Here is an 18644-nt window from a genome sequence, read left to right on the forward strand (position 1 = left end):
AATGTTGTATAACCAAAGACTGAGTTACATGTTCAGTGTCTTCAGTTAGTACGTTAGATTTCATTAGTATGTTGAAGTTACCCTCTGTATTTCTATGTTAAAACCACAAATTCATATTTTAATACATGCAATTATGTGTAAGGAATTACTGTATTTTATTTATATTTGTTGTATTATATCTGCTCTATCAATGTACCGTCTCTGTGTTTCATAAACTATAAAAGTGTGGCAACAAAGACTGAGCGCTGTGAGCTGTGTCCTGTGAGAGAAATGCACAGAGAGGCGGCTACAAAACCTGAAAATAAAGCAAAAGGAATCATTTGATGCTGCTCCTGAAGCTACAGCAAGCAGCAGTTTGGCTTAGCATAAACACTGGAGACAGCTAGACAGGCTCCGTCTGCACACGACAAAAAAAATCTGAATAAACACTCATTTAAAATGTTTTTTTACCCCTTTTTTATTATTTCACTGTACAAAAATACATTTAGTTTTTTAATAGGGGTTATACACTGAAAGTTCACATTTAAAAAAAAAAAAAAACATTATTCTTAAACATGTGTGATAAGGAGTCACAACACGGTAACTGATGTTCAGATGTGCTGGTTAGTGGAGTTTATTACTGCTGCACAGAGCCAGGCCAGCTGTTTGCAGGCTTTGTGCTAAGCTAAGCTAACCGGCTGCTGGCGTCAGCCTCGTTTATGCCTTTATTTTCCTGCATACAGTGTAAATTGCACAGCACAATGGTCCTATATTCATATTCACAGTGCAGATATTACATGGTCCTTTTAAATCGAACCCTGTGCAAGAAACACAACAAATATATTGAAGTGGAGAGTGCTCCATATGTGACCAAGTTTGGAGCTCTGCTGGCTGCAGTTTCTGCATTACACTAATGACAAAGTTTGTTGGCTTGTTTGTTTGAGGATGACTTGGGAGACCACACAGATCGCTGGAGTGGAAACTGTTAACCCGGGGAATCAAATTTATTGCACCTGTCCCAGACACTTTAATTCTTCCTGGCAACATTTGTGGTTGCTGGCTCTTCTCCCTTATTTGGATCGTTGTCCACTGGATCTCTCAGAGCACAGCGAGCTCTCTGCTCTGTCTTCACTTTCGTCTGCTTGTTAACGTTCAGGGCAGCGCAGTCACTTGGATCTGTATCACATTACCTTCTGACTTCTCAGATTTCGATTTAAAACGCTCTCTTTATGTTATGTCATTGTTAAGTTGTACAACACAACGTAAAGTTATAATTACTTGTCATTATAAAGAACATACTTATTTGTTATTTCTCACTATTTAAACTGAGGTTTAGATGTGAAGATGCTGGCCCATCATAGTGACATATGCCGCAGTGTGAAACATCAGCCACTGCCTTGTGACTCCTCGTGGATGAATGATTGAAGAGGTCTGCAGGGATGTCCATGCTCCCTGTTACAGCAGCGACTCGTGTCTTGTGTTACAATGTTTACCCACAGCCAGGCATAAACCAGCCAGGTGTGTGTGGAACTAGATCTGTATGCAAAGTGCATATGCAGTAATGAATTCATGTTTTTTTTTTTTTTTTTTATGGAAATAAAAGTGTTCATAGGAGGCATGAGAGGGTTAAAAGCTGGTAATAGCTGATCTGTTTGCTGCATGTGTTTAAATAGAAAACAGCTGAGTGACGCATCCCCTTTGGGTATTAAATCCAAGATTATAATTAGAACAAGTGCAACAGCCTAAAGAAAATCTCAGATCACTGAACATCACAGATGGCATGAGTGTAAGCCAGCGCCGGCTGACAATGAATGACTGGCATGTGGCTGTGTGTTTTAAAGACTGAATTCTAAGTAAGATGACTCATCCCCTCCTCAGGCTCCTCCCAGGAGAACCACATGAATGATGAAGTGATTGAATGTGCAGTGCAGGGAGTCCTCTGCCATCTAGTGGCCATCAAAACCTTGGCACACACTGTACTGGAAGGTAACATTTGGTTTAACTTTACAAAATGGGAAGAGTTTGTGGGGTTTTAAATTCCTGAATTCTCCCTTTAGTGCAAAGACATCCTCACTTAAAGGTCTGAAAGGTGACATTATATTATTTTTGTTCATAAATATCAATGAGTGATTGGTTTTGCATTGAGTGATGAGTATAAAATTAAAGTAAATTACTTTCTAAGTCTTAAACTCTCCTAGGAACATCTCAGTGTCACATGTTTACATGTCACACAGCCTGAGCAAAGCCCACCATGTTGTTGCCAACGTCGAACACGGTGTAGAACTGACGCATGAAGACCTCACCCAGGATCCAAGAGGTGCCGGCTGCAAACCCTGTGTTGCACTCAGACGCAGACTGAGGAGAAAGCAAAGACAGTGTGAATGAAGGCAGCAGATGACTTTAATCGCCACAGATTACATAAATATTACAACATATAGGATCATTTTACATCATACTCTGCTACAACCATACAGATTATAATGATCCATTTCTGCTCAAACTAATTGATAAGTGCATGGTCATTTTGGAGGCTGCTGTTGAACTGTTCTGCATCACACAGAGAGGTGTTTGTCTTATTTAACCAGGCCTCGTTGAGATAAACAGCTCATAAACAAGGCAGTCACAATCATTAAATATTAATGTAGGCACAATATATCACTTAGTGCTTGAAAGACAAACCTTTATGATGTATACTGAAGGAGTGAGAGAGAAGGTGTAGCCGTTTATGTTGAACACAATGTTTGGCAGGAGATTGATGTTACTGCAGCTCACGTCAGCCTGAACAGCGATGCAGCATGTTACTGATTTATACCTCGGACAGTTGCATAAACATTTTTCTGCTCACTAATAAGAGGACACTCACGTTGCCATTCTGGTCTGGGAAGGCTCCCAACCAGCCATTGATGTTGTCAATGTCTTCGCTCGGGCCAATGATTAGAGAAGTACCAGAGTCCACTATCGCAGCACAACTTCCAGAACATGCAACTGTGTTCCCATTAATGGTGATACTGCAGCACAGAGGAAGTATCGATAAAAAGGCATCTGTTAGCTCATCTATAAGCAGTTAGGGCGTGTGAAGTGGCTGTTTTCATATGAGAATTTATGGGAAGATATAAAACTACCTTTGCATTTGGATGTTCCAAAAATTTGTGGCCTGATAGAGGGGGATCCAGCTAATGCTTCCAGTGTAGTATGTAGGATCTGTTCCTCCCAGAATTAACATACTGCCCTCCACAGAACTAGAGGTATAGAGATAAGCAACAAACACATCAAACACTTATCAGACGGCATTATTTCTCTGTTTGTGGATCAAATGAGACGTCACCTGCTCAAGTACATGGAGAACATGTACTGGGGGATTTTTCCCTGATTCCATATGTTGTCAAATATAGGTGTTCCTCCTTCGAGGGACATGCTCGGGAAAGCCAGTCCGAGAATCCCATCCCAGGGGACCGATCCAAGGAAAAGTGCCTCTGTGTTGGTGAGGCCAAACAGCTGGTTCTCCACATAGAGGTCACTAATCTGACAGCAGGACAGACTGTTTTTATAAGTATATATATATATATAAAACATGGTCTTTGATTATTGTACTTCGGAGGTTTGTCACACACGTTTGTTCCTCACCTTTATGGTGTCATATCCTGTACTCCCTGCTGCAAATCCACTGTTGTATGAGATGTAGAAGGGCTTCGCCCCAGCTTGAAAAGTGGACGACGCTGAGCTGTTGAACTTTACATGACTGTCTAAAGACAGAGAGGTAGACAGCACAGGAGACAAACAGGAGGAAGAGAGGACACTTGACTTTTTGCTTTGTACACAAACACATACTTTGTTACTAGGAGTAACAAAAGGACAGTGGTATGAATTACAGGTTTGGAACTGATTCACTTCACAGGATCGTAACTGTATCAGCTTGTCGTGACCATGAACTATTATCATTTTACTTACCACAGGCAGAGTTGTTGCAACTTACAGAGGGAACCCACAGGTCAGAGGAGCCGGTGTCAAAGAGAACTTTAAATAACTGAGGTGGAGTCCCGATGCCAATCTCTCCGTAGTACGTCGTCTGTTCCCAGAACGCAGTTATTCAGTGAGTCAATGTATATCTTCATAAGTAAAGGAGGAAAAGGTGGTTACACACTACTTACATCTGGGTCAAAGGTCATGGGCACAACACTCTGCTCAATCCTGGGAAGAAACTTTGCCGCAGGGTTGTATGGAAACAGCCTCCTGTACTCTTCAAACAGGCCTTTCTCCTCCAGCAGCCGCCTGGCTGACTTTCCTCTCATCAGGGGAATCCTGTCCAGACAAACTGGATCCATTAGTGACACGAAATCCCTGCAGCATGTTCATCATTTCCACTCAGTTTACTCACAAACGTCCGGGAGCATACTCACAGCAGATTTAGAGAATGTGTGAGACCTCATAACTTATCCTAAAAAGGACTTTCAGCTTGTGAGTTCTTTTAGGAAGTGAAACATAAATTAGAGCGCTCAGCAGCCTGTGTTGTCTCTGTGGGACACACAGGTTGTCCATCCTGTCCTCTTTTAAAAATAGTCACTGATTGTGCAAAAACAAGAGTCTAAAGGAAAGGCCTCACACCTGCGTTCACCAGTTCACAAACATGCTCACAGCTATTTCTTCCTCAAAACATCATCTCAACAAGCCATGGTATCAACTAATAAACCATAAAATTAAGTCTATTAGTGGGTGCAAATTAAATCTAGATGATCACATTAATTTCTAGAAAATTCTAATGCAAATTTCACAAGATAGTCTAAATCATTTGTGGTGTATGACCACAATAAACAGCACTATTAGTACTTATTTACTTATTTATACAATTAATTCTTATGGATATCAACGCTTAGAAACACCAAAACCACACTTTGCAAAAGTTCACTAGTAAATATGAATGTTTTTGTCTTACCTGAGAAGCCCCTGTGAGACGGCCAAGAAGACCAGCAACAGAAAAGCAGACTTCATTTTATCCAAAGTGACTCTCAGACCAGGACAGGTGAGGTGTTTTTATATGGAATTGAAAACTGGTCTCCGCTCCTCCTTTTGACCGTAACACAACTGAACTGATAAGAAACTACTTAGCAGAGTTCTGAATACATGAAATTAGATAAGAAGAAGGAACCAATTGTTTTTTTTCCCAGGGCCCTTTAATCTCATGTTAATCTATGTCTGTGTTAAGAATTCAATGTATGTTTGCTCACGTCTTTATTTAAAGTCAGGTCAGGTCAGAATGCCACCCATTTTACATAAAGTCAACAGTAATATGTCAGATTGATGAATAAGAATTACGAAATTTTGACAGTTTCTATTCAGCTGTTCATTTATCCAAATGAAACCAAAGATGAAATGATGACAGATGAGGCTGATGTCATTTAACTGTTTCTACATCTAATCTCTCATACATTTATGTGCATACTGTTAAGGAGAACTGAAAATATAGATAAAAATGTGTTGCATGTTAATATGTCAATATCTATGAAAACAAACTTTCCGTCGTATCATTTGATAATGGTCACTAAAGCAAATCGATATTTACATTTCAGCACATTCACAAGTGCGTTACAGTAAAGTGGTGAACGCCCAGTGACGTCCGACCTTTTCTAGTCCGTGCTTCCAGTGACTTTCTGTTGACTTTTCTCATTGACTGTGTGGACTTACAGCTGAATGTAAACCGAAAAATAGGACAGTGTGTGAGCTGCCAACTTGATTTGACAAAATTCAATTCAGTTTTTTCTGAATGATGAACAAAGTGTGAGAAAACAAATGTTGGTCTAAAATCACAGTAATGCTCTCCGACCATGTTTCAAAGCCCTTTTCACACAGGGTTTTCTTAGATGAAGTGTTTTTGGGGCCTTTGAAAGATACAGAGCAAATTATTTGCGTTATTGACATTAGTGTTTAATGACTTGTAATTAATTTCTCAGCTGTCAACTACAGATCAACTGGATAAGCTTATCACTTTAAGGAAACACTGATACTATATGGTAAGTTTTATTTCACTCCATTCAACTCTGCCCTCTGGAGGAAAGAGAATCTACAAACTTTATTTATAAATAAATACAAGACAGCATCAGTGGGTATTTCAAAAATAGCAACATTTATTGAAGCAAAATTCAATGAACAATATCAGTATAAAGCATCATGTATGCATAGTGTAAAACTTATTTAAATTTTACTTACCAGGACATAGTTTCCCTGTCTGATGAAGTCCTTGACTTGTGCAACATCTTTTCAACCTGCTCTACAGCTTGTGCTCACTGAGTCACGTTTTCAAAGAGGACAGAGAGGAGCTGTCTTTCTTTCTTGCCTCCGCGCTGACAGGATGACCTAAAACACTGAACATTTACGTTATGACCACTTTCAAAAAATGTTGAGATAATGTTTCATGTACAAATCATAAAAAGGTTCTAACAGCATAGTATATTGAGCAGTAATGATTATATTAGGGTGATCCCAACACTTCGGACGTGTGTCTACATCAAATCCCTGAATGAATTTTCTGAGACTTCTACAGCATCAAGAGACCAATTAAACAAGTGTAATGAATGTTGCCTCATCACACTAATACCCGGTAAATACAGCAGATGTTGCTGCACTGCAGGTGCTGCTGAGCTAGGAACAGTGACGCTGGCTCTGTCTGCAGCAGTACGAACAGCTGTGTGAAGGATCCTAAATCTAGTGTTTCAAAGTCAGCACATCACACACCGATGGCCGGGGCTGTTCACATTATGTGCTCCCACCGATGATTATAACCTAAACTTCCTTAACCCACATCAGCAGATATGTATCATCCCCCGTCCCAATGGAAATATCTCGAACCATCCATTTAAATAAAGCTACATATATCACTGGTACCGGTACAATCGAATACGGCAGCACTGCTGCGAGTTCTACGTTTATAAGGTTATAATTTCCCAGTTTTATTATTGATTTTATATTGGTGTAGTCGTACTGGACTTCTGTTTTGGCCACCATATAAACATAAATTATAAATATCTCTTAATATAATTCTCTCTCGTTCACTGAGACCTAAATAACCATGTAGTACAATCATCACCTTTCTGAAAGTTCTAATAAAAACATGAGAAACTATAAATGTGGAAAAGTAGAATTCATGGCAGAGCTGCTGTATTGAATTAAATTAGATTGTACAGTTGTAAGTGGCCAGTAAGCATAGATTAAACAAAGTGATGGTGCCCTCAGTCTGATGTTTCCCAATGTCACGGATTTGAGTAATACAGCTTTAATTTACATTGATTACGTTTACTAATGCAAATGTTTTAACATTTGCATTAGTAAAAAGCTTCGGACATCTGATGTCACTGTTTTTCATACTTTCATTGAAGTGTTGAAATGTTTGCAACCTATGCGTCAGAGAGCAGACAATAACAACTCCATATATTCTCTGAAACTAAGCTAATTAAGTACTGCAGTTTAGAAAAGTACTTCTACCTCACTTTACCATTATTTTAAAAACATGATGTACTCTGCACAAGGATTTTTGCTTTTGAATCTTTAGACATTTTGGCAGAATTATTAGGAACTTCTAGTAAAAATACTTTTACTCTATTAGTTTTTACAGTGACTCCCATCCCTGCTTGATGAGACTTATAACAGTTGCTGCATGAACTACTAGTGCACTTGGCGCCAACACTTTTTTGTAATTTTTTTAAAGGATAAAAGTTATAAAACCATGACATATCAAGAGGACCATAGACACTGACCTGGTCTTAGTAAAAACTGCATCTAGTCACCAGTTTTATATGTACTGTGGAGCTACTGAATCTGAAGTTTTTTTTTTTGTTACCATCTTTGATGTTTTTTAATGGTCTTTCAACATTTAAATACGTACCTATAATCAGGCCACCTCAATACTTTACCTGCGGGACAGGAGCAGGTTGAGGCTCAAACCTATTGCGTCTCACAGCTACAGGAAACCTTGAATTCCAGCAGTGGCTCTGCAGGACGCCTGGGGCTCCTCAGGTCCACTCTGAAGTCGAAGCAGTTGTGAGGAGCAGTACAGTCTCGATGAGACACGTCCTGCAGCAGATTTTGACTCAGTGACAGCAGGATACTCTCTTTCATATGTTGTTCGTCACAAGTATGTAAATTCAGATCAACATATCAACTAAAGATTAGGATTCCCTGTTCAGGATTCTGTCAATCTCTCCTGTTGTGCTTCCTTTCCAATTCATGGCAAATCAAGCAGACGCTGTCTCACTGTCTCAACCTCTTCTCCCACACAGGCTGAGACACCTAGCACAGAGACGATGTTCAAAACTCCAACGCGAGAACAACAAACAACTATACAAATGACCACCACTCCATCACAAGCCGGTGCTGATGCTGAACCAATACTCTGTGTGTGTGCTCCTGGAGCCGGATGAGAGTGACGACCTTCAGATGCCGCTGGGCTCCGGCTGAGAGGCAGTCTGGTGGAGACGACCTCTGAGATAATTTGCAGAACTTCGTGAGTGACAAACCAGACAGATGAGCACTCTGATGAATCTCAGCCACACCTCCGGATACACAGGCCAGAGGTGACCGAGGAATAAGCCGTATATCAGAAGAGACACAGTGGTGACTCTAGATTTGCCTTCGCAAACACACTAGAAGAAAGTATTTTAGTTTGGCCTAATTTCAATTTGAACGAAGGTCACATGAAAAGCTCTTCACAAAGTGGTCACTGAACAAATGATGATCAACAACATGAAAACACAGAACTGAGAAGCTGTCTTCACTCGGTTCTCACACATCCTCTGGTTTCTGCTGGGAAAGGCTCCCGCTGTCAAAGGGATAAAGCCTTTAGAGTTTGATAGACAATTCCAAGAACAGAAAGGGTCACAAAAGCTGTCTTCCGAGGCACTTGTGTTTCCCACGAAAGAGCAAATTTATTGAGACAAAAACTATCAAGTGCATGCTGCACTTTGTGTGTTTTTTTTTTCCTGACAGTTAGGTATACTTCTTAGGCCCATGAGCACTGATGTTCTCCATTTCTCTCTCCAGTTATCCTGAGTATACAGCACAAAACATTTCTTTTCCCATTTGAAACACAGTACTCAAATCAAAGCATGAATATCAATCATTCAACAGTCCTTTCAGAGGAAGGCGTAAGGCCACAGCAGAACAGCCTCCTGTCCTGCGATGCGTTCAGAGGTTTCTGTCACACAAGTCCGTGGTATTTTCTGCTTATACGCTCCTGATCAGTAATGAACAGATGTCAATGGTATACATATAGCTCTTAATTTAAAGGTTACATCATCTTTTTTTTTTTTTTTTTTTTACAGCACATGCTTGGGTAGAATTTGTATGTAAAGCATTATAACACAAGGGAACAAACATGAAGGGAATAATAAACCAATAAGTGTTTAACCAGACGGTAAAGCAAAATAAAAGAGAAGGACACAAGAAGAAGCAACCCTGCATAATTTAATCTCATTCAAATTAGGAGGACCTATAATTTGCTTTGCAAAGCTCGTGACATTCAGTTCTGTTGAGACTAAAGAGAGTTAATTCCACTATAAAGGTAAAAATATAATTATTTGTAGGTTTCTTTCTTATTCTGCATCTATTTTTAAACAGATTAATTATTAGTCAATTTCAAGTAAAGCTTTTTTTTCCCTCTAATGCAAATATTTAATGTTTCTCCACTTAAATTTTATTAAAAAGTTTAGGTTTCAAGATTGTTGTTCGGATCAAACATCGATTTGAAGACATAAGAGTCTTAATTCAAGTATAAACCTTATATATTTTAATGCAGTCCAGGGTAACACACTGAAACCATGAGGGGAGAAATAAACATCAAGCTAAAAAATTAAGAATTATTTCAACAAAACACAACGAGCTTTCCAACATATTCTTAAGTAAGATAAGTGTGCATTATGATCCAGTTTTACTGAGCTGCATTTTAATGTGCAGGCGCTTGCTGCTTGTGTCCAGCCCCTACATGGTTGCATAGTGAAAACTGTAAAAAGCAGAAGAGCAACAACTTCCCTCATTTCAACTTGTACTGTCAGAAAACCTCCAGACGTGGCTCAGAAAGAAGAACTGACATACTGTAATTTATTTAGCTATAACCCTCAGTGGTCTGTTGTTGATTAATGTATTAAAATCTAATGAGCCTGTGGAGGCCAGATAACAGGACTCTGTTGGTACAAATAATTGTCTGCAAGTTTCTGAAGCTTTAAAAAGGATCAAAAAAAAAAAAAAAAACCTGACAGAAACAGCAAACCTCTCATAGCGAAACTTTGAATTAGGAAGTACTCAGAACATAAGATTTGTACTTGGTAAGCAGAAAGTAATACAGATGAACATCTGGAATATGCCTATTAATGAGCAATGTGGAGCAAATAGATATATTGTCTTGATCAAGAGAAAATTTCTATGTACATTAGTTTGATTTCATTATGTTGTAGCCCAGCTGTAGAAACATAGTTACAGTACTACAAACATGTTGAGAGTGACTGATTACATCTATGCTGAGTACACATAACATGAAGGCTAAATACTCTTAAATAGTTTTTTTATAGTCAGTCAATGATTGAAAGGATATAAAAAGAACTGTGTTTCTTTTCAAATCAGATAAGGCAACATATAGTATTGACTCACAGAGTTTTAGCTTGCTCTTTCAGCAGAGGACCATCAAGTAATGTACATTTCTCAGACAACTAAATAGCAGAAATCAGCATGTCACCTGCATTATCAATCAAATCCATGTATTTAATTCAGTTACTTTCACTTCTCTAAAGGTGGGAGACAGGCTACTGTGCACATTAGGGAACTTAAAATCAAAGCTCTGCTTTGTTACCATAACTTCTCTCTGACTTTACAACTCACAGTTTAACGGTTCATGAAAAGCGACATTAATAATTTGCCCTTTTTTTTCAGGATGCTCCTCTGATAATGACCATCACCATGTAGTCGTCCTCTGATTTGGCAAAGGCTTTGGCAGAGGCATCCAAGAACTGCTGCGAGAACTCGCACGGGGGGAAAGCATGAAGGACTCCTCCGCTGTCCTTGTCACGACTGCCCCCCACAGGGAGGCTGATGATGCCAGCCGCCTCCTTCTGCTTCAAGTAGGACACCAGGTTCTTCAGTGGTCTTTCAGTGGAGCTGCTGGCATCCTGGACCCCTCCGTCGTCAGATTTCCCGGGCATGGCCAGGAAGATGGAGTATCCGCTGGAGCCAGCGGACTTGATGCGACGAGAGACTTCATCCAGCTTCGGCTGGTCCAGGCGCAGACGCTGGCTGATCTTCAGCTGGGACACTTGACCTCCTGTGGGGCCGTCCACCAGAAGACTTGTAGCCACCCCTATGTCCCCCTCCAGCAGGTGCAGAGATGTGGGAAAGCTACTATTCTTCAGCAGGAGGACACCGTGCCAGAACTGACTCAGTCTCTGCCCCCCAGCTTTAGACTGCTGGTTAGACTTTGAAGAAGAGGAGTTTGAAGCAGAGGAGGAAGGATCTTCAGAGCGATCCTCCTTCCTCGCTGGACTCTTAGATGAGTCACTGGCTTTTCGTTTGCGGTCTTTATCTGAGCAGGGGCCTGGTTTGATTGGGCTGAGTGTTCTTCTCCTCTTGTCCCCAGTGTCCTGGGTGTTCTGCCGCTCTCTGACAGGAGAAGGTTTGCCAGAGCGAGGCAGGCGTTCAGGGTCACTGTAGCGCCCCCCGTCTCGGCTGCTACCTCCAGGGCTGCGCTCTAGTGAGCTGCCATGGCGGCGCAGACCAAAGTCATTACTGTCAGGTGAACGGTCCGGCCGCCAGCCATCATCTAAAGGTCTCCTTTTGCGGCTTAGATCTCTGCTTTCCAACTCCTGCTCACGTTCTATTGACCAGGTGTCATGTGAACGCCTCTCCAGACGATCTATGGGCTCAAAGCCAGCTCCTCGCATCCTGTCGTGGACGCCAAGACCAGACCATTCAGCAGCAGAGTAGAGATCCCGGTCTCTGAAGCGTGCAGGAAGCGGAGGGGACCGCTCTCTCACTCTCCCTGGGTCAGTAAGACGATGTGAAAAGGGCTCAGAGACTAAGTCATAGTGCGGTAGAGGGAGAGGGAGATGCATGAATTGCTGCTGCTGCTGCTGCTGCTGCTGGTACCGGTGCTCGGTGTCTGCAAAGTCCACTCTGAGTCTCCTGTCTGGGCCACCGAGCGGGAAGCCTCTCATGTGAGTACACGCAGCCTGAGCAGCATCCAGACTTTCATACTGGATGTAAGCCCACGCCTCACCTTTCCTGTAGTCTATAGTCCGGATGGTACCAAAGCGATCAAACTCCTTAGCCAAAGCAGCAAGTGGAACCCAGGGTCCAAGGCCCCCCACCCACAGCCTGGTCGTAGGTGTAGGTTTACCATAGCCAATTTTAATCGGGTTGTGACCCACCACTTTCCCTGACATGGCCGCTTTTGCACGGTGAGCCATGTCAAGGTTCTCAAACTTGATGAATCCATAGGTGTTGCTCTGGCCTCTCACCGCCCGCTTTATGTCCACCTCCGTTATGACCCCAAACCTGTCAAACGCTCTCCTCAGGTCATTCTCTGTCACGCTGACATCCAGATTGCCCAGAAACAGAGTCCTGTTGGCCCTCTGGTCATCCTCCGGACTCATCAGCTCCTCGTCACGGAAAACAGTACATTCAGGGATGAACGCTTGTCTGTTTCTGGCATCATACACAGAAAAGTCTCTGTCTCTTTCCAGATCTCTGATGTGAGGTGGAGGAGGGGGCAGACGGCCCAGAGCCAGCTGCTGTAGCCGGTAGTCTCTGTACCCCACCCCGGTAGGAGACAGAGCTCTCTGGGAGTGATGCCTGTGTCCTGGGGGGAAACTGTCTTTGGACACAGGGGACCGGCTTCTGCGTCGGTTCGTGTACACGGTCTCTATTTTCAGAGGCCGGTCGTACAGCACCAGTTTGCCGCGGGCGTGTTTGGCCGCCCGGGCGTCGTCGGGCCTCCGGAAGTTCACAAACGCCACTCTCTCGTCGTTTTCTCGGCTAATTTTAACACTCACATCCCCAAACCTCTTAAACTCGTGAAACAGTCCGTCCTCTATCTCCTCGTCGTTGAGCTGGGAGCCCAGTTCACTTATTTTCAGAGTCTTGTACTCACTTTCGGGGTTGGACGGAGGCCGGGAGTCGCCGCGTGAACCGGACCTGGACGTTTCCGCGGAGGAGTCAGCGCCACCGTGCGGCTTGTTGCCCGGAACCATTCCGTACTCGTATGCGCTGCTACTCCGACTGGCTGAATTATGTCCGTCTGAGTCCCTCAGGTCCCTTTTCTCGCCGGGTAACCCCCTCCTCGTCGACACGACGCTCAGAGCAGAGCCGTTGCTCCCGGCCGTCGACAGGGCTCCGCTCCTCTTGCCGCTCGGGTGGCTTTCACCTCGGTCTCTGCTATCATCGGGCGCCCGGGAGCGTTTTTTCACTGGCGATCGCTCTTTTCCCTTCATTTCTAAAAGCAGATATCTGCAGTGTACACACGCCGATCTGCTTAAACGCGCTCTCAGCCACTGAAATAAATGTACACTACCTGAACTTCTCCGCGGTTTCCACTGCTCTATCAAGCAACCGATGGAACCGCCATGTTGGACTGCTTGCACTATGTACGGGAAGTCCCGCCTCCGTGCATGTACGAGACGCTGATTGGCTGGGCGCGTTGTCAATCACGTGCAAGTCCCTCAGCTCGCCTACTGTGAACAAGGGTGCGGCTCTGCTGAGGGGTCAAAGTTCAACCAACACGCAGAGACTGATTCCAAAATGATTATGACACAGAAAACACGGAAGTTTACTTTTAGTCTATTCTTCTTGAATAAATAGATTTTTACGCAAATAGAAGCTAACTGAATTAGTATGTTATGACATATGTTTCTACTGTGTGCAGTAGAGTTGGAAAACTGTCTTGAAGAACGTGTTGTCCTTGAAATAAGGACACTGATAATGTACAGATTAACACATGGGTGGGAAAACACAGTGGAGGAGAGGCGCAGCAGTTCACATACAGGTGCATCTCAACAAATGAGAATATCAGCAAAAAGTTGATTTCATTTAATTCAAAAAGTGAAACTCCTATATTATATAGGTTCATTACATACAGAGTGATAAACTGTTTATTTCTTTTAATTTTGATGATTATGGCTTACAGCTAATAAACCTAAAAATCACTATCTCAGAAAATGGACATTATGTCACATTATTCTTGTCAAGTCACTCCTGAACCAGAGGCAACGTCAGGAGCGTCTTACCTGGGCTAAAAAGAAAAAGGATATGACTGTTGCTCAGTGGTTTAAAGTCCTCTTTTTAGATGAAGTCTGATAGATCAAGCAGTTCACATACAGGTAATTCAATAAATGAGAATTTTACTGACATGAGACCTTTTTTTATAATGTTTAGTTACAAGGTCTTTCTTGTATTGTCAATTTGATAAATCATGATAATGTATGTATTAATAATCACATGATAATGTCTTTTTTTATTTTCTAAATGCCATGTTCATACTATCTAATCTGACAGTGAGTAATTTTTATCTTATTTGCCCCACTCATGGTTTGTGGCACTTTGTACCTCCTCTTACCACAAGGGAGCAGTGAGGTTCCACCTAACAGCCGCTCCGGCAGCAGTTTATTACTGAAACAGGAAGGTACAGAAGGTACAGTGATCCCTACACAGACAAAAGCTTTTGCATCGTAAGTATTGACTGGAATGAGTCAGTCTGCTCCATAGCTGCCAGAGTGAATCTGTTCACTTTGAAACTTCAGTCGGCGTTTCTCTGACCTGAGGTCGAGTAGTAATGGTTTTAAATGTAAAGCATCCTGTGTGGCTCTATGAGGTCCTAACTTTTGCAATTTAGAGATTTTTAAATTAGTTTTACGTACAACATTGTGTTGGTTTTAATGGTCAGGGAATCCTTTAACTCCTAATTATACATTTTCTTAACCACATTACTCCAACACTGAGCCACCGTCCACCCAGTATCATTATAATATACAAAAAATGTAGGGCACGCTCACGTGTATGGGCACAGGTGGTCGTCCAGTTTGTTCATTTTTTTTTTTAATGTGAAAAAAAGTTGTGCTACATTACATGATCACATGCAGAAGACTTCAAACAAATAGTGTTCTCTTACAGAGCCAAGAAAGCTGGCATGAAGATATTTTCTCTGCCCACACCTGTCACCAGATGTTGGTTTACACTATTGTGCTGTCAAAGTTTTTTTTCTTCTTCTTGCCTTTAGTAATTTTTAATCTGTATTTCTGTTTTGTTTCACTCCTGAGTCTGACCCTGTTATTTGTTGCATCATCTTTGTTGAACCAACAATATGTACTTAAAGAAAATGCTGTTTGCTGTCCTGCAGGGCTATTTTAAAAGGATTATGTTGCCCAAAAAATGGGGACAGGAGCTTTGCCCTCGGCCCCATGAGCTGGACCGGCCCCTCTTTGAGAGACCATCTGGTGAAGTTCCTCTATAGACTGTCACATGTCCCTGTGCAGGCCAACCAAGGCAATCTGCCACCCAGTATTAAAATGGGTTTAAATGAGTCTGTAAAGACAGAATCAAGGAGGAAGGAGTCTGTCCCTGCATACATTTTCCTTCCAGTATTGATTTTAGTTATTGTTGTTGATGCTAATAGGTATATCATCTGTTAATAGCGATCAAAAACAGAATAGCATGCATAGTTTTGTTTAGTTTTTTTGTGAATGAGCTGTAAAAGGGGAAATCTGCTAAGTATTAGTGAGGAAAACAGCTTTTAATGAGTTTCTATTTTTGTGTGTCGCATTAAGGTGAACAACACGACCTGACCCACTGCACTCCGGCTTTCATGTGAGACAGATGCTCGGTAACAGATGATGTGCATTTCTGTCATCAGCCAACCGAAAGCAGTCAACCCTTCACCTGTCTAACCAGGGCCAGCGTGCACTCATGATGAATTTGCCATCACGAAAATGAATCTTTAAACTCGAAGCCAGCCATGGCTCGTCACTTTAATCAGAATTTTAACTGCCATTTACATGTATGTTAATCTATCAGATATTCCATGTTATCTCTGATGGATTGATGGTGATTAAATGACGGGACCTGTGTAAAGATACACACTATATTAGAGTGTTGGTGTCTGGCAGATCAGTGCGTGACCCACTTTCTTTACTGCCTGAACACCTGCACAACACTAGCACGTCCCAAACACCGATGCACTCTGGGATAGCAGGAATTGGTACAGCACTGTGAGAATGCAGCTCCAGACAAAGTAAAAAGCCAAGAGTGTTGTGTGGGTTTGAAACAACTGAGGTTATGCCAAACATGAAGCCTTTTTATCTTCAAATCATTTGTACATTTTACACAGTATTGCAAATATATGAACTATAAAGTAGTTTTGCGTGAGCACAACCTTCTCTGGGAAAATGTCCAGCAACAGTGAACTGTTGGTCTTGATCTGTGCTTTAATCACAGAGAGAAGTGGCTGAAAACGTCAGACATTAGTCAATTTTACTTATTCATTTACATCTGTCCGTGTTCTAATTCACTTGCTTTCAATAATTCTTATAGTGTAGATGAAAATATGTTCAAGTGTTTGTACTAAGAATAATGGACCAGATATGTGATACCACAGAGCCCAGTGCAGGCTGAAGCTTTTTTTAGGAGCTGAGAGTGACCCAGACAGCGTGCAAACAGCAGGGCGGGGTGAGAAAGAGATGGGGAGGGTGGAATATAAATGAGACTGGAGTGAAGGAAAAGTACTGGGCGGATGTGGTGGTGCAGATGCAGAATGCATGAGCACACGTGAGTGGAAGTGGGGAAGCACAAAAGAAAGCGGAGGGCTGCAAGCGAGCAGGGAGACAATGTGAAGTTAGAGACGACTGAAGGTGAACAGCAGAGAGGAGCAGAAATGTGCTGTGGAAGGGTGCTGACGTCAGACACCAAGAAACCATGAGATGCAGCACAATCTAAGAAGAAAAGATTTCAGGGAGAGATTTTGAATTTTGAAGTTATAACCTGAAAGCACCAGCGTGTCCAAAGATCAGGTGCTAAACAAATCTCTAGAGCTTTACCTAATCACAAAATCTGCAGATTATCAGTGTGGGACAGACGTTGACAAGTAGGTTTGGAAAATGTAAATAAATACTGGTATCAGCAAGAGGACACGTGGGCAATTTGGGCAGAACAAAAGCTGCAGCTACTAAAACTCCCATGGGACCGATGCTCGGTCATTTGCTAACCAGAGAGGGCAGCAGCACTGCTGTGCCGACAGTCCCACCGGCCTGCGAGGCTGCTGATGCAAGCTCAATAAAAACCCAGAGAATTATGTGAGCGTATTACTGAGTGACATACTGCTGTCCCATTAGCAGATGTCCTGCAGCAGTTGGTCACTTCAGGAGCTGTTTTTGTATTTGTTTCTTTACATAGACCTGAGGGAGGACGACCATCACAGTGGCAGTTCTCACTATAGGACAACTAACTAAGTGACAGAGGATTTACATAAGGATAAAATCACTTCCCTCTGTCTCTTACTGGATGTCATAGAAACTTGGTCATGGTGCAAAGATGTTTAAAATGCATTTTGTTGTTTTTCCAATGAAGCCATTTATCAAAGGAGAAATGCAGACAGGAGAGTGCAAAGATGAGACAGAGTCTGTCATATGATCCTGAGGTTGCTGTAGCAACTGCTCCCAGTAGTGAGCTCGAAGGAGATGCGTCAAAAGCGTCACAGAATAAGGACCAGTAGAAACAGAAAAGATAGATCAGAACTAATCCGATGTCTTTTTGTTCAACCGGGGCATCATCAACCTACACAGAAACACAAACAGAGACAATGTGACACGTTGAGTGTGGTTCAGATGTTCTGTACAGATAATATTTTACTGGATGATTTAGTACAAACTGTATTTAATAATGATGCAAATGAGGAGAAACATCAAGAAGAAGCAAGTTAAGAATCTGATTAAGATAACTAAGGAGGCGGACACAAGGGAGGCACAAAATAAATCCATCAGGACAAGATGAGAAGTGGCCTCCTGATAATATCTTCCTCCACTGTTTCGGTGGTAATAAAAAAATATTCCAGTGGACAGTGCATGATTTATTGTCCTCTGGGTGACTGTGTCTGCTGCAGTCGTGTCACGTGCTAAATATCTCAATAGAAGAGGGACCACCCCAGTGTTTACCAAGGTGTTACTGAGAGATTGTCAGTGTCGAGTCTGTGTGTGTTCTCAGATGTAAAAGTCCTCCATGAATAGTTATGCATATTCAATTAAAGAGTTGTTTTGAGATTTTTACTGACTTTAATACCTGTTTTATTGTTATTGTCTGTGTATTTTCAAAGGTTCTGCTAAAGTTTATGAGAAGCTTCAGCAGTCGGAGGGACACGGTGTTTGTGTTGTTAAAGCCATTCAGTGGCTGTGGGTAAAACACTGGTCTTTATACATCAGTGTTTTTCTGCTGTTTGGTTTGTGTTTCTATAAAAACCGTCTCTCAAAAAGTGCAGATCTACTTATCAAATCCAACTTCAGTCATTCAGGCACTAGTCCTTATAAAATTGAAACAGATGAGCATGCTGCAAACATACTAATCAAAAATAATTGTGCTTCTTCATATTCATCTATTATCAGTAACTATTTCTAGTATTAAATATTCAAAAACGTTTTTTAATCTAAGAACAATAA

General features: G+C 41.9%; 2 protein-coding genes across 2 annotated transcripts; both read right to left on the minus strand.

Moving 5' to 3' along the window:
- Positions 1-484: 484 nt before the first annotated feature.
- Positions 485-8737, minus strand: LOC113153694 (pepsin A-like). The gene is made up of 9 exons (XM_026347421.1): positions 4910-8737; positions 4128-4278; positions 3928-4045; positions 3604-3722; positions 3305-3501; positions 3102-3218; positions 2843-2987; positions 2659-2757; positions 485-2334 (listed from the first exon to the last, which is right to left on the minus strand). Exons 1-9 carry the CDS (start codon positions 4963-4965, stop codon positions 2206-2208), a joined length of 1131 nt encoding a protein of 376 aa, XP_026203206.1. The 5' UTR covers positions 4966-8737; the 3' UTR covers positions 485-2205.
- A 526-nt stretch (positions 8738-9263) lies between these two features.
- Positions 9264-13583, minus strand: LOC113153692 (RNA-binding protein 15-like). The gene has a single exon (XM_033325967.1). It carries the CDS (start codon positions 13437-13439, stop codon positions 10884-10886), a length of 2556 nt encoding a protein of 851 aa, XP_033181858.1. The 5' UTR covers positions 13440-13583; the 3' UTR covers positions 9264-10883.
- Positions 13584-18644: the final 5061 nt, after the last annotated feature.

The sequence above is a fragment of the Anabas testudineus genome, chromosome 5, assembly GCF_900324465.2.
Source record: "Anabas testudineus chromosome 5, fAnaTes1.2, whole genome shotgun sequence".
Classification (NCBI taxonomy): Eukaryota; Metazoa; Chordata; class Actinopteri; order Anabantiformes; family Anabantidae; genus Anabas; species Anabas testudineus.